The 14541-nt window shown below is 44.1% G+C and overlaps 1 protein-coding gene across 1 annotated transcript; it reads left to right on the forward strand.

Annotated features, from left to right (window-relative positions):
* Positions 1–515: 515 nt before the first annotated feature.
* cacng1a (calcium channel, voltage-dependent, gamma subunit 1a) lies at positions 516–14138 on the forward strand. The gene is made up of 4 exons (XM_042103160.1): positions 516–1103; positions 7088–7162; positions 10838–10975; positions 11206–14138. Exons 1-4 carry the CDS (start codon positions 869–871, stop codon positions 11436–11438), a joined length of 681 nt encoding a protein of 226 aa, XP_041959094.1. The 5' UTR covers positions 516–868; the 3' UTR covers positions 11439–14138.
* Positions 14139–14541: the final 403 nt, after the last annotated feature.

Here is a 14541-nt window from a genome sequence, read left to right on the forward strand (position 1 = left end):
TAGGAATTTATAAATAAATGTTTCCCCAAAAGGGGAAAGGAATATCGCAAGGCAAAGGATACAAGGAAACTGATATTATATGACTTGACATCTTGCTTTCTCTGGTAGAATAATTCATGCTGATTGTGAACTTGAATAATGCAAGCACGGAAAAAAATATTTATAGTACTTGAGAGGAATCCACAATCTCAAGTGCAGTATTCCATTCAGAGGGGGAGGGAAGGAAAACACAGTTCAAAGGGCTAAAAAGGGCATTTTAAAAATGAGCAAAAATGCTTTGGCTTAAGCCAGACCATCTAAACATCTCTACTTGGGGACATACATGTACACTCCCATCCAAATATCTGTAACCCAATAGCCCGATAGCTTGACTCACTCAGTGCATTTATAGCAACAGACCGACTGGCCAAACACCCCCCTCCCCCCCCCCCCCCCTTCTCCCAACACCCACCAAAAACCCCACCCGTGCTGAGCAGTGCGTCTGGTCATCAACTTTTCTGATGCGCCTCAACAGCTGACGGTCGACGAGGAGGCCTTCTCTGTCCTGTCAGTGCACACGCAGAGAAAGAGACAGAGAGAGAGAGAGAGAGAGAGAGAGAGAAAGAGAGAGAGAGAGACGGCCAGGCAAGGACTGAACAAAATCAGGGCAACAGTCAGTTGACCCCCTTTCTCACCACAGAGGCACCGATCCCGGGGCGAGTCAACAAGCCAAAGTGGGACCTGACTATAGCCCATCCAGGAGTGGGACCCATCCAAGAAAGCTGGTCAGGAAGGGGACTATCAAAGGCCTTTTTTTTCTCAGCGCACCCCCCACCCAACTCCCAAACCTGTTTCCAATACCTAACCGAAAGGCACCGCCGACGGAACCATGCATAAGAAGACCAAGCTTAAGCTCACGCTCTTCAGCCTGGTGGTGGGGATGCTCTGCATGTTCACCGCCGTGGTGTCGGACCACTGGGCCGTGCTGAGCCCCATGGTGGAGCAGGTCAACACCACGTGCGAGGCCGCCCACTTCGGGCTGTGGAGGCTGTGCAAGAAGAACCTTTACATCACAGACCTGGAGCGAGTGGGTCTGGGATGCGGGCCCCTCAGTCTACCCGGAGGTAAGTACCATCCCAGAACTAGCCCTCTCACTCTCTGACGCTCATACCAGACACTCTATGGTGTATGCTTAACCTGTTGAGGAGTAACGGTCAGAAATATGTGATTGGAATGTTCGCAATCTGAGAGTTCCGTATTATGATGCGACAATTACCCTCAGAGATTTTCCCCATAGACTGTATAAAGAACATTGAAACTATAGATCGTTTGCGTAGAATTCTAGAAGGAACCAGGAAAATAATTCACTCAACAGGTTAACACCAACACTCTGGTCCTTATCCACACACACATCAACAAATGATTGAACACTTAATGCTGTATGGTGTAGTTATGAAGTTCTAAAGGTGGAATTATATTAGACGAAATTTGTTGTGTGTGGGTTCTGGCTGGAATGGTATTTTGCACACTTGTCCGTCACATAAAGAGCTGCTGTGTGCCGTAATGACTCCATGCAGGGCACTCCATTATGTGGGCCACAGTCACCCGATCTGTCAGGGGCTCTCAGGCATCTTAGCCATGTGCCTGGATTAACCCCTGCAGCTCCAGCCAGGCACAAGTTCCATTGGCCATTTTGAGGGCACAACGTCAACGCAACAAGTCTTATAAGACTATGGAGACATTGGAGTCCACCAGACAATTATGGTGCTCAAGAGGAGAGAATTAAAGAGACCCGACAAAAACAAGCCTAGATTAGAATGAGTCTGCACAAAGCCTTTAGGATATGTATCTGGACCTGCTGTATGATAATGTTCAGGTATCTTATACCTTGTAAAAACAAAAGGAAAAATATGATCTATTTGGTGGGGCATTTCACAAATTCTGTCAATCTTTATTTCTGTAGAGCACACTGATATGTACAGTATGAGTCCTAAGTAAATGAAAAAAAAAAAAATACAATATAAATTTGGCAATAGTGTAGAATGATTCCAAGTTCAAGTGTAGATTGTTTGTATTCCCAGTATTATATATTCAGGTGCTCAGATTTCAACTAGTAAGTGTACTTCTGAGAAGAGAGAGAGAGAGAGAGAGAGAGAGAGAGAGAAATGAAACAGGAAGGATTTATTATGATACACAGATAAACAGTACAGATGTAGACCCAATATGGATGGCAAGAAGTCCACAGATCAAATCAAATAGCAAATTCCTCCCAAACAGTCGGAGCGTCAGCTGAAATGCTTGTGAACCAATGGTCCTCCACCTGTTACCGCTGACATTCCTGGGGTGGCTGTTGACAAATTTCCTGTACTTCTCCTTATCTGTGAGATCATCAGAGACATCCAGTGCAAATAATATCACCCTTAGAATCATGACAGTATGCAGCCCGCTGTCAGTCAACGGTCATCTTGCAACGGTCATCTTGTTATAATATCACTCTCATTTCCTTCTTCAGGAAACCAAAGCTCACAAGACCAGCTTACTGTATATACAGCTTGCATGTCAGTTGGGCCCTTAGAGAACAAGACCAGTAAGATAGATATAGTTGCTGTACATGTAATGATATACACACTGATGCGGTCTAGACCAGGAAAGTGGAAAACAGAAAAGCTTTCTGGGTTGCCTAACTATGCCAGGCATGTACCGACAGCTCCTAGAGAGGGAAGGATAAGACAGGTGCCTGGCAAACATGGTGGACAGTCTGTGGACTGCACAAGCAGGGATTTGGTTATCCCAGCAGAGACATTTGATATTCTTTTTTATTTAAGAAGGAATTTATTGGCTTCCCTGAATATTATGTATAGCTACACTGAGATGATTTTGAGTTAGTGATCCTTTATGGAGCCTTGTATGGACATTTCATTTTGTATTATATTGATTTTGAGTTATGTGAAAAATATATAGACAATTGAAATATTAATTTATTAAGATATTTTCCTGCATGTATAGAAGGCCTTTGAGGCTTTTGGCTGTTACATTTTCATACAGTACACACACACACACACACACACACACACACACACACACACACACACACACACACACACACACACAAACACACACACACACACATGCACACACAATAAGACTATATTTGATTGTGATTAAGTACCATAATGCCAGTTGTCTTCATCGCTTCCACACCATATCATGGATTTGTATAATCTGTGGCAACTAGACACCACTCAGCAATAGCCTGAACTAAAACAGATTTGGATCTATGCCCAGTAGTATGATATCAACATTACAATGACCAACAGCTCTACTTGAATGTTATAGCCAGTGCTAATTCTGTCTTTAGAAATTCCACTTAACAAATCATCACCACAGTGAATATCAAAACAATCTGTGGATGATCCTAAACACATTATTTTATGATAAACACTTAATAAATACATTATTACAGTTAGACTTTGGTTGCTGTAAAAACAAAAATTGTTTCACTTGTGGCCATCCACCAGACAGTGTTGTGTATTGCACTGAACTCAAGCTTCAGTTTGTCAGTCTAAGCTTTAAGACCAAACGTAAGCCTTCATTCATAATTCAGATTATTGGCAGCCTGCCCCCTTGTTATAAGGCTTGAAGATGCACTCATACATGACAGCCAAGTATGTGGATAAACAATCACAGACATGTTGGCTCCATGCCCTCACAGTACAGCATGTAAAAACGAGTGGTGTTTGGTGCACTGGTGCTATAGTGAACGAGCTAGTACAGTAGGTGGATGGATCAAGGCAAAAAAAAGTGAATATCAGTAGGACGAGATACATATATAATACAGTATTATATATCAGTCAGTTTACTCTAACATTAATTGCTGTCCCTTCTGTTTAAAGGGTAAAGTTATATATGAACAAACAGAGGGGATAAATGCATTGTTTCATACCAGTCAACGTAGGAGGAGGTTAAGCCACACACTGCATGTAGAGGAGAGTTGATTGTTGTTGTGTTGTTTTGTGCAGAGTGGAGGAGAGTTGTTTGTTTGTTGTGTTGTTTTGTGCATAGTGGAGGAGAGTTGTTTGTTTGTGTGTTGTTTTGTGCAGAATGGAGGAGAGTTGTTTGTTGTTGTGTTGTGTTGTGCAGAGTGGAGGAGAGTTGATTGTTGTTGTGTTGTTTTGTGTAGAGTAGAGGAGAGCTGTTTGTTTGTTGTGTTGTTGGGTGCAGAGTGGAGGAGAGTTGTTTGTTTGTGTGTTGTTTTGTGCAGAGTGGAGGAGAGTTGTTTGTTTTTGTGTTGTTTTGTGCAGAGTGAGTTTTGGTGTTGTTTTGTGCAGAGTGGAGGAGAGTTGTTTGTTTTTGTGTTGTTTTGTGCAGAGTGAGTTTTGGTGTTGTTTTGTGCAGAGTAAGGTGCTGCGGACTTCAGTGTGCCATTCAACAGTCTGGCAGCAGAAAATCATTTGTGTTCCTGTTCCTGTTCCGAGCCCTAAGCGGAATACAAATCGAATCTTAATTGGTTTCGTATTTTCATCCACGTACAAACATAATGAAGCCGTTTGAGTGACGGCGGAAGTCGATCATCAGAGGTGAAATTGTTATGTCCTTTCTAATAAGTCATTTAATTTCTCGGAGAGGCATAATGACAATTATCTCAGGACTAATTTTCTTTAAAATATAAAAAGGGAGATTTGACTGTCAAACACTCTAGTATGAATATAATGAATTAAATTATAAGAGACAAGAGGAACATATTTTTTCAGTTTTTTTTATGTAACTGTCCATTGCTTCAAGAGGGTGTAGGTGTGTGTGTATGTTTCTCTGTGTGTGTGTGTGTGTATGTGTGTGTCCTGTGTGTGTGCGCACGGGGGGTTTATATGTGCCTGTACGTATGTGTGTTACGTGCCTCCTGTGTTGCGTTCCCCCCAGCGCAGGATTTATATTTAACCAGCGTGCAGCAAGGCAGCCAGGCAGCTGGGCAGGCGTCAGTGTTGTGTGGCACTCAAGTGGACACCCAAGTTCAAGGACTTGACTGACAGAGCCACCTGCGCTTGACGACATGCACTTAAACCACCTGAGCCCCTGTTGTCCCTGGCAGTCCCAACACCCTAAGCGTAATGACCTCCACTTAAACCAATACCTCCTGAGAGCCCCAGATAATGGGCACTAGGAAGTACCCTTGTATCAAAAGCAATTCTTGCCTCATACTCCACAAGCTGTCCCACCACATCAGTAAAATCAAGTCATCTCCTTAGCAGTCAGTGCCAGTTCCAAACGACTTACACCAGAGCTTCAGAGGGATTAAGAACTGAGCTCCTAAGCTGGGACAAAACTCTAATGCCACTAACTAACTGCTGCTCCAACAGGGATGCATGATAGGCTGTAATGTCACTAACTAACTGCTGCTCCAACAGGGATGTATGACAGGCTGTAATGTCACTGTTGGATGCATGATAGGCTGTAATGTCACTAACTAACTGCTGCTCCAACAGGGATGCATGATAGGTTGAACGTCTGTAACTGCTTGCGCATTGGGCTACACCCAAGTTCTGCAGTGGCTCGTACTGGCCCCGCCCTCATTAAGTTTTCATTGGCTAATTTATGGCTGTGTCAGTAGTCAGTTTGATATGGTGTGAGACTGATGGCTAGTATTTGACATAGCCCAAGAAAACTCAGGGAATGAATACATGAAGCCATGAACATGTGCTTCACAACATGTGTCTTATTGCCTAAAATGTTGTATAATTTTGTAATTTAGTCAACAGTGTGTGTCTGATCTTTGTGTGTCTGATCTTTACAATGTTCTCACTTTCATGAGGGCCAGGTTACTTCCATATTTGGTTATGACCCAATGAGGCAGCATTGTTGATCAAAGCAAAGCACTCCAAAGCAAAGCAGTCAAACTAATAGCATTCCCTATCCAGCCAGCTGTTGCAGAAAAAAAAAGTGTTGCAATGAATCAAAGTGTGTGTACGTGTGTTCTCTCTCTCTCTCTCTCTCTCTCTTTTCTCTGTCTCTCTCTCTCTCTGTATGCATGTGTGTGTGTGACTGTGTGTGTGTGTGTGTGTGTGTGTGTGTGTGAACCGAGGCATACGAGTAGGCACAGCTTTGAGGTGAGGGCATAATTAGGATATAAAAAGGTAATGAGCCAGGCAATGCAGCAGCATAATTGACACAGTGCTGGTGCTAAGTGGCTATTTAGTCAGCATGTAAAGGGCATTGACACAGTGAAAAAGGCCTAGTCGAGTGTTTCAGCACAAATGTATCTTCACCCAAACCAACAAGCCCAATCACCTCTTGTGAGAGTAACTGTAATTAACCACTGCACAGTGAGCTCACTGAATATATTACCACAGATATGTAATATTCATCTATGTTTTTGTTGGTGACCTGATCTTCTCTCCAGCAGTAGCAAAGGAGTTTTGTTACCTCTGGTTGGGCAGTCTGCATGCCAGATCTCATGACTTCAGTGCCCTGAGGAGATCTGTTTCATATATAGATTCTGTCCCATATCTGTAAGGGCTCCAAGCCAAGGCCATGTTAGCATCATGCTATGGGAGCTGTGATAGTGTTAGCATTAACAGTATTGGGTATCATCAGCACAGCATAATGACAGGACTTTGTGATTTCACACCAATGAACCATGCCAAAGACACCCAGTTGAATTTCTATAGGTCTGTAGAAATGATATAGCACAGTTGTCTACTACCTCTTACACTTCATAGAAGGTAAACTATAGCTTTGCTGTATAAATTTAGGCTTCATGTGATATCCTGTAAATTTGACCAAAGGGGCTTTTAATAGGAGCCTCTGATGGGATATCAGTTGGTCTGTTCAAGTCACCAGTCCGACAGCAGCCCCACACCCATGACTGAAAATGGGCGAAACAAATATTAGTCGCTGGGCAACAGTGCATGCTTGGCTAATTGTGAGTGTCTCAAGTCGTAAGCACTCATGCATTATGTAAAACAATCCCTGTGGAGGAATTACCCGTGTCAACACACAGGAATAGATGACTGTCTGAGCCAATTATGAAAAAGTGAATTGAACACCAATGATTCATTGTCACACCAGTGGAACAACTATATTCTCTTTCTCTGTCTCCTTCTCTCTCCACTAGAACACAACTGCACTTATTTCAGGCACTTCACTCCAGGAGAGGAATCTGAAATTCTTGATGTGAAGACCCAGAGAGGTGAGTGCTGTGATTTTGAATAGGTCTGCTGCATCAAAGTGACTAAAAAAAAAGAAAACTCCGAGGGCTTTTGGTAAGTGGGCAGTCATAGCAGTTCTGAATAGTCTCTGAATCATTCCTGCATTCATGCCCCCTCCATAAAGTCTTTAGTGAAATTAGGTGAGAGTGTACTCTCAAATCACACATGTAACTGTAGAAGACAATAAAGGCAGGGATCAAGACTATTAGCTGGGAGAGCAAGGATGTCTCCAGGATTTCCAAGATACTGGAAAGATTTCCAGGAAATGGCTGTGTGTGTGTGTGTGTGTGTGTGTATCTGTGTGTGTGTGTGTGTGTGTCTGCCGCTTCCACTTTGTATTTCTTATCATTCCGCACCTCCACCCATTCCCAAGTCCTGCAGTCAGACCTCCACAGACCCCCCCCCCCCCCCCCCCCCACACACACACACAGTCACAAGTTTTAAATACCTTGGTGTCCACATTACTGAAGACTTAACATGGACTGTTAACACTCAATATGTTCTGAAAAAGTCCAGACAACGACTCTACTTCCTTCGTCAGCTAAGGAAATTCAAAGTTTCTACATCCATCATGAAGGCCTTCTACACTTTAGCGATTGAGAGTGTTCTAACTGGTAGCATCACCACCTGGTATGGGAACTCCACAGTTAGAGATTGTAGTACTCTGCAGAGAGTAGTGCGCTCAGCTGAACGTACTATAAGAACTCAACTCCCTGCTCTACAAGATATCTATTCCAGAAGAGTACTCCTAAGAGCCCAAAAGATTCTGAAGGACTCTTCTCATCCTAACAATGGATTATTCCTACCGCTGAAATCAAGAAGACGCCTATGTAGTCACAAAGCCAGAACTGAGAGACTCAGGAGAAGTTTTTATCCCCAGGCCATCTGAACTCTGAACTCACACTATACTGACTTTGCACACATTCACTCCTCAGCACTCTCAAACATTTCCCAACTCTGAACTCACACTATACTGACTTTGCACTCACCCCCCCCCCCCCCCCACACACACACACACACACCTACAAGACTTTTAGCACTTTTACATCCCTCTCCCTATGCTACAGACCTTTTATTTATTTTCTTATTTCATCACACGTCAAAACACACACACACACACACACACACACACATATCTGACTTTCTCCAACTTTTGCACATCTCCATAGAACTTTTTATTTATTATTTTTGATTTCTCCTCCATCTACCCATGTCCTTGATTGCCTAGCCTTTCTGCCCCCCCCCCCCCCCCCACCCACCCCACCTCCATCCCCAACACAGACACTTACATCATCACTGTCATCACTTCACATACATACAGCACACTGCTTGCTACAGTAAGCCTCCTCTACATACTTGCTGCACACTGCCCCCCCCCCCCCCCCTACATACACAGCACATTGTCTTCAGGATCTTCTCCAACACACATCCTCTACATACTTACAGCACACTGCCCCCACCTACACACTACACACACACACACACACAGTCACTGCTCCACTCCCCTCCCGCCCACACACACATCTTCACTGTCATCACTCACATACATCATACATACAGTACTCTGCTTGCAATAGTAAGTCCCTGCCCCCCCCCCCCCCCCCCCCTTACATACACAGCACATTATTTCATCAGGAAGCTTCTCCAACACACATCCCCAACATACTTACAGCACACTGCCCACACACACACTACACACACACACACACACACACACACACACACACACACACACACACACACAGTCACTGCTCCACTCCCCTCCCGCCCACACACACATCTTCACTGTCATCACTCACATACATCATACATACAGTACTCTGCTTGCAATAGTAAAAGCCCTGGGGATTCAACTTCACTAATACTCATAGTTGGCCTGTGAATGAGGGCCGAGTCCCCTTACGCATGCTCTCTCTCTCTCTCTCTCTCTCTCCAGCAAAGAAAACGCTTCCTTACCCAGAGGACATTCAAAGAAAACAAGGGATAGAAAAAACAAAAACTTGTAACAATTATGTAACGTCAGCTAAAACAATCAGAGACAATGCAATTAAAACAATCAGAGGAGATTAGGCGACACAGCAAGGATTTTGGCGACACAGCAAGGATTTTTTGGACAAGATAATCAGCAAGCACAAGAGATACAGTAACTGAAAACGCTTGAGGTTTCAGCCTGTAAACAACTTTGTTTCCAATCATTCATCTGTTTGCTGGATGCTGTTGTCTTAACTAGGAGTTGTATGGAGCTGTGCTGAACATTGTTGTCTGAAAGCGTTCTTATAATCGTCTGCTAATGTTCTTACTTTGGCCACCTGTAGTCACGAAGCACCTGAGTAGCTAAACACTAGCTTAAAATCATTTTTACCCATCTTACCTGTAGTTTTGCATGAGTGGTTCTGCACACACTTAAACACAACCAAATCAACAAACAAACAAACACAATAGAACACCTCAACAACAGGAGGGGCTAATGCTCTTGACACTCTTTTGACACTAGAGATCAGGATAGCTAGCTGGCAACAGTTGTTAGGTAACCTCTAAACCACTGCTGCCTAATTTTTTATAAAAACACCCCACATCGAGAGGATTGGCTGGCGACTGATTGCCAAGCAATCAGGGCGCAAAACTGAGCAACACAATCGCAGCATACCATTCCGCTGCATGGGCTATGGAGTAACAAAAACAGTTTGAAGGTCTTTTTTTTTTATCTACAAAAGGATAAAGACCAGCCTTTCTACTTGTAACATCCACAGACTGCACCTCCATTTCCCTTAAGAGAACTTTCTTGTCTAATGTGAAGCACATTCCTTTAAAGGAATAGCCTAAGTATGCTAGAACATTGCCAGCCACATCCGTCCTCCTCTGAAGTATTCTAGGAATTCTTGATTATTTTCCTTCTCAACGTATAAAGCAGACAACCAACATGATCTGACTGATGCAATGCCAGGGTGTTCTTGTGTGTCCAACCCGCCATCACACTTCTGGTCTGCGTGTGCGGAATGAGGCTTTATCCCTTCAGTGAGGAGGAGGCCGTGCAACACAGAGCTAACAGCTCCTCTCCTCGGCTAGTTTGTCAATCTGACTTAACAAATTCTCAGCTCCAATTAGGCATCGCGCCCCAAATTACAGTCAGCTGGAGACGTGCGGACCCCTGAGGTGTACTCAAACAACAGGGTATCTCTTTCCTCTCTAATAACACAACCAGCTCAGAGGAACCTCAGCGCATGCACACTGCTACTTACGCCTCACTCCTCATGTTCCTGATTGATCTTGTTGTTTTACACGTTTGATATAGTCACAATGCTCACACAGTCAATGATCACAAATGTTGTTGTTGTTGTTGTAAAGCACTTTTTTGACATCTTTATGGAAAGAAAGGTGGGTACCACACAGTATGCTATACAGAACTATGAGGTGTCCTTACCTGACTTTGGGTCTCCAGGCCCAGGTCTCTCCAGAAGTAGAGACTTTTCTGTTGGAGTGGATAGTTCATTTCTCTAAAGCTCCCAGTTTAATGGGAGCTTTAGACACAGTGTGCGGATATCTTTTCTTTTGTTTTACTCAGTATTTCTAGTATCCAGCACCTGTAGAATCAGTATAGATGTGCGTACACCTCTACACTTTGGTTCATATCTCCCCCATCTCTCCTCCGTCCCCAGAGTACAGCATCTCAGCAGCCGCCATCGCCATCTTCAGCGTGGCCTTCATGATCCTGGGTTCCATCTGTGCTCTTGCAGCCCTGATCAAGGGCAAGGACTACATTTACAAGCCAGCGGGGATGTTTTATGGATTTGCAGGTACAATTTGCTTACTGTCGCCATGCCCCTGTTACCACACCACCAAACACCTTTTGTTTGGCAGGTTAATATGAAATATGAAATATTAAAGATATGCAGAAAGTTAATAGGTCTGAAACATCAGAATAGATTAAGATTTGATTTGAATTTTTAAACTTTTCAAGATGGTGGTCACTTTGTGAGGCACAGGTGAGGATTTTAACACCTTTGCTCTGTCTCTGCCCTGTGAGGTCTCTGTGCCATTGTGTCCGTGGAGGTGATGCGTCAGTCGGTGAAGCGGATGATTGACAGCGAGGAGACCATCTGGATCCAGTACTACTACTCGTGGTCGTTCGCCTGCGCCGTGTCCGGCTGCATCTTGCTCTTCGTGTGCGGCCTGGGCCTGCTGATCCTCTCCATGCCCCAGATGCCACGGAACCCCTGGGAAACGTGCATGGACGCCGAGCCCGAGCAGATGGAGTGACCACGCCGACGGACAGACCACAGCGGGCGGGAGAACCCCACCATGGGGTGTTCTCTCTTTTTTTTTAAAAAAAAAAACACACCAAGAGAAAAAAAAAGATCAAACTTCTACAGTGAGACATACTGGAGTCCCTGGGAGGCTGAATGGACAGTGTTTGTTTGTCTCGGATCATCACAGTAATAATCGAATGTAAAGTGCCCTATTAGGTTGAACTATGGTCAATGTAATGGTTAGGTACATCAATATACTGTACCTACATACGACATACTTTTGTATTTATTTGGCATGTAATACATTTGCTATACCCTCTTGTATCTTGTATTCATGTAAAACTTATAGTTTCCCCAACTAGTGACTTTTAAATGGTTAAAACAGCATCTCACCTACGCTACGTGGAAAAAGTGAAAACTCTATTGGAACCCTGAGAAATTCCATCACGGCTATAAAGCCCTGCAGTTGATGAAAATGTGTCATGTATCCATCATGAAAACATGAGGATCACATTTTCACATGTGAATAACATGTGAACTCATTTTGATTCCTACTGTATCTCACCCACAACTGTCTTATCGTGTAACAACTCCAAAACACACAAACACAATGATTTTTTTTAACAGATCCATGTAATCCATCTTGCATGATGCCAGGGCAGACCTGTGGGCACAGAGGAATGATTAGGGGGGGGGGGGGGGGGGTATAGTGTGTGCCCACTGCACACGTTTGGTCCGGCTCCCTCCATGGCTCCGCTCTGCTCGGGGAAGCATGGGCCAGTTGTTCCCGCAGGGACGCTTGGGCAGAATGCTAATGCATGCTCTGTCGAAGCAACTGAATGCCCCGCCAGAGACCCTGGAGAAGCTTCAGCACAAGCAGGTGCAACAAAACAGCCAGCCATCATACAAGGGCTCTCTTGGTAGACAAACACAAAACACTACTCTAGTCATGATTCGTTTTTTTTTTTTTTTTTGACATGTACTGCTCTAAAGTCTTTTTTTAAAAATATGTATATTCTGTTCCTTTTTTCCGTTTTGTTTGTGTGCGTTTTTTCTTTTTTGTCTTGTGTTGGTTTTAGTCATCTACTCTGAATATTTCCTTAACCAAAATACTTTTTTAAGTGTTTATAGATCTATCCAGATTTTCTACTTAAATAAGCTTACTGTGCCCCTGCTGCGACTGGGTCTCATGTGCCAGAGTCCTTTTCTGCTTGATGGAACATTGCCTGCTGGTCCATGACACAAAGTGCTCCAGCTTCGACCCAGTTGAAGTGGGCTGGGAAAATCCCCCCCCCACCTGGGCTTGATATTTCATTTGTTATGAATGGAGTTTTCTTTTATTAACAGAAAACAAAAAAGCAGACGCCCAGTTTTGATACACAAGTATTGTAGGGGTGCAAATGTGATAGAGAGTTCTCCTGTCTGCTAAAAACCACCACTCCGACTTCCGGTTGAGCATGTGAGTGAACAAGACGCAGATGGAGAGAGCTCCCTGGTGTTTCTATCAAATTTTCATATAAAAATATTTTCACACATAGTTACACCCCCGTATTTTTTATCTTTGAAGTTTTAGAACATTTTTCTTTTTTTCTGGAATGGAGAAGCAACGTCGGAACAGGATTACTACCACTATGCCTGCTACTACTAAAAACTCTGACCATGCTAGCGGGTCTGCTAATGTTAGTGCTAATGGTGCCTCCCCTGTTAAGTTACCTGTGGATTTGGACAATCTTCGTTCTGCTTTAATGTCCGATCTAACCTCTGCCATTACTGATCAACTTAAACGGGCGATCGACACTGCTCTTGCACCTATTGCTGCTGCGATTGAGGGATTTACTGCGAGGATTGATTCTCAAGACCGCCGTATTGTTGATTTGGAGCAACACCTCTCCTCTTACAGTGACCGGGTTGTCTCGCTAGAAAGAGCGGTCGAGCATCTTTCCACGGCTAATAGGCAGCTATCAGATAAAATGGAAGACCTAGAATCCCGCTCCCGCCGCTGCAATCTTCGAGTCATTGGCATACCTGAGGGGGCAGAAGGAGCTGATCCAATGACATACATGTCCAACTTTTTCGCTGATGTTCTTAGGGCAGATGTATTCCAATCACCACCACTTCTGGACCGTGCTCATCGCGTTGGCCCCAAACCATCGAACCCCAACGCTGAAGGGCTAAAGCCAAGGGTCTTCATCGTTCGGTTCCACTACTTTCAGGACAAGGAGCGAAAAACCACCACTCCACACTTTACTGGCAAGTGTCCAGCTTAAGTCATAAAGCTGATACTGTTGGGCAAACTGAGTGACTTCCTATTCGTCACTATATATTCACAACAACTTCGTATTATCTCTTCAAAACACACACACATACACACACACACACTCACACACACACACACACACACACACACACACAGAGGAATACTCCTGGTGGGTTAGAAAGCCTATACCCTAATGTTCATTTGACAAGACATCTGTTTGGACACACGCTGAGCTCAAGATAGGCTTCGGAGCGGACGGTGCTCTGTAGTAGATGCTTGTTTGTTGCTGTCCCTGTAATCTGCTAGGGCTTCTTTCTGCATGCCATAACAGGCAAAACAGACCGCCGTGTTTGTGCCTCTCAGTAGCTGTGTCTGTGTGTTTGTTTTGGTGTAGCGGTGCCCCAACATGTATTTTTAATGACAATAAAGACACTGGCGGCAGACGTTCAGAGAGCGGCTGTGTACCCCTCCTGTTTTACTGTGTGGATGCAAGTCTAGGAAACACTTTAGAGGACAAACATGAAGGCATAGATATACATACACACACACACACACACACACACACAGTACCACACACACACACACACACACAACAGATCTAGCAAATATGTTGACATGACAAAGGTCCCTGAAGAAACAATGGCACAAGCACATTGTGAAGTTGAGCTTTACTGTGATCGTGGGCCAAAGTTCTCTCACTAAACTGGCACCATTCAGAGGCGGCTGACAGCTGACTGCTCATGCCACCGCGGCACCATAGTTATTACAGCAGGAGGAGAGAGTAAACATGCAAACATGAGGAGTGGTCCACTTACATTACCATTGCAACTAGGTTTGATGACTGACAGACAGAGAG

This window comes from Alosa sapidissima, chromosome 9, assembly GCF_018492685.1.
Source record: "Alosa sapidissima isolate fAloSap1 chromosome 9, fAloSap1.pri, whole genome shotgun sequence".
Taxonomy (NCBI): domain Eukaryota; kingdom Metazoa; phylum Chordata; class Actinopteri; order Clupeiformes; family Clupeidae; genus Alosa; species Alosa sapidissima.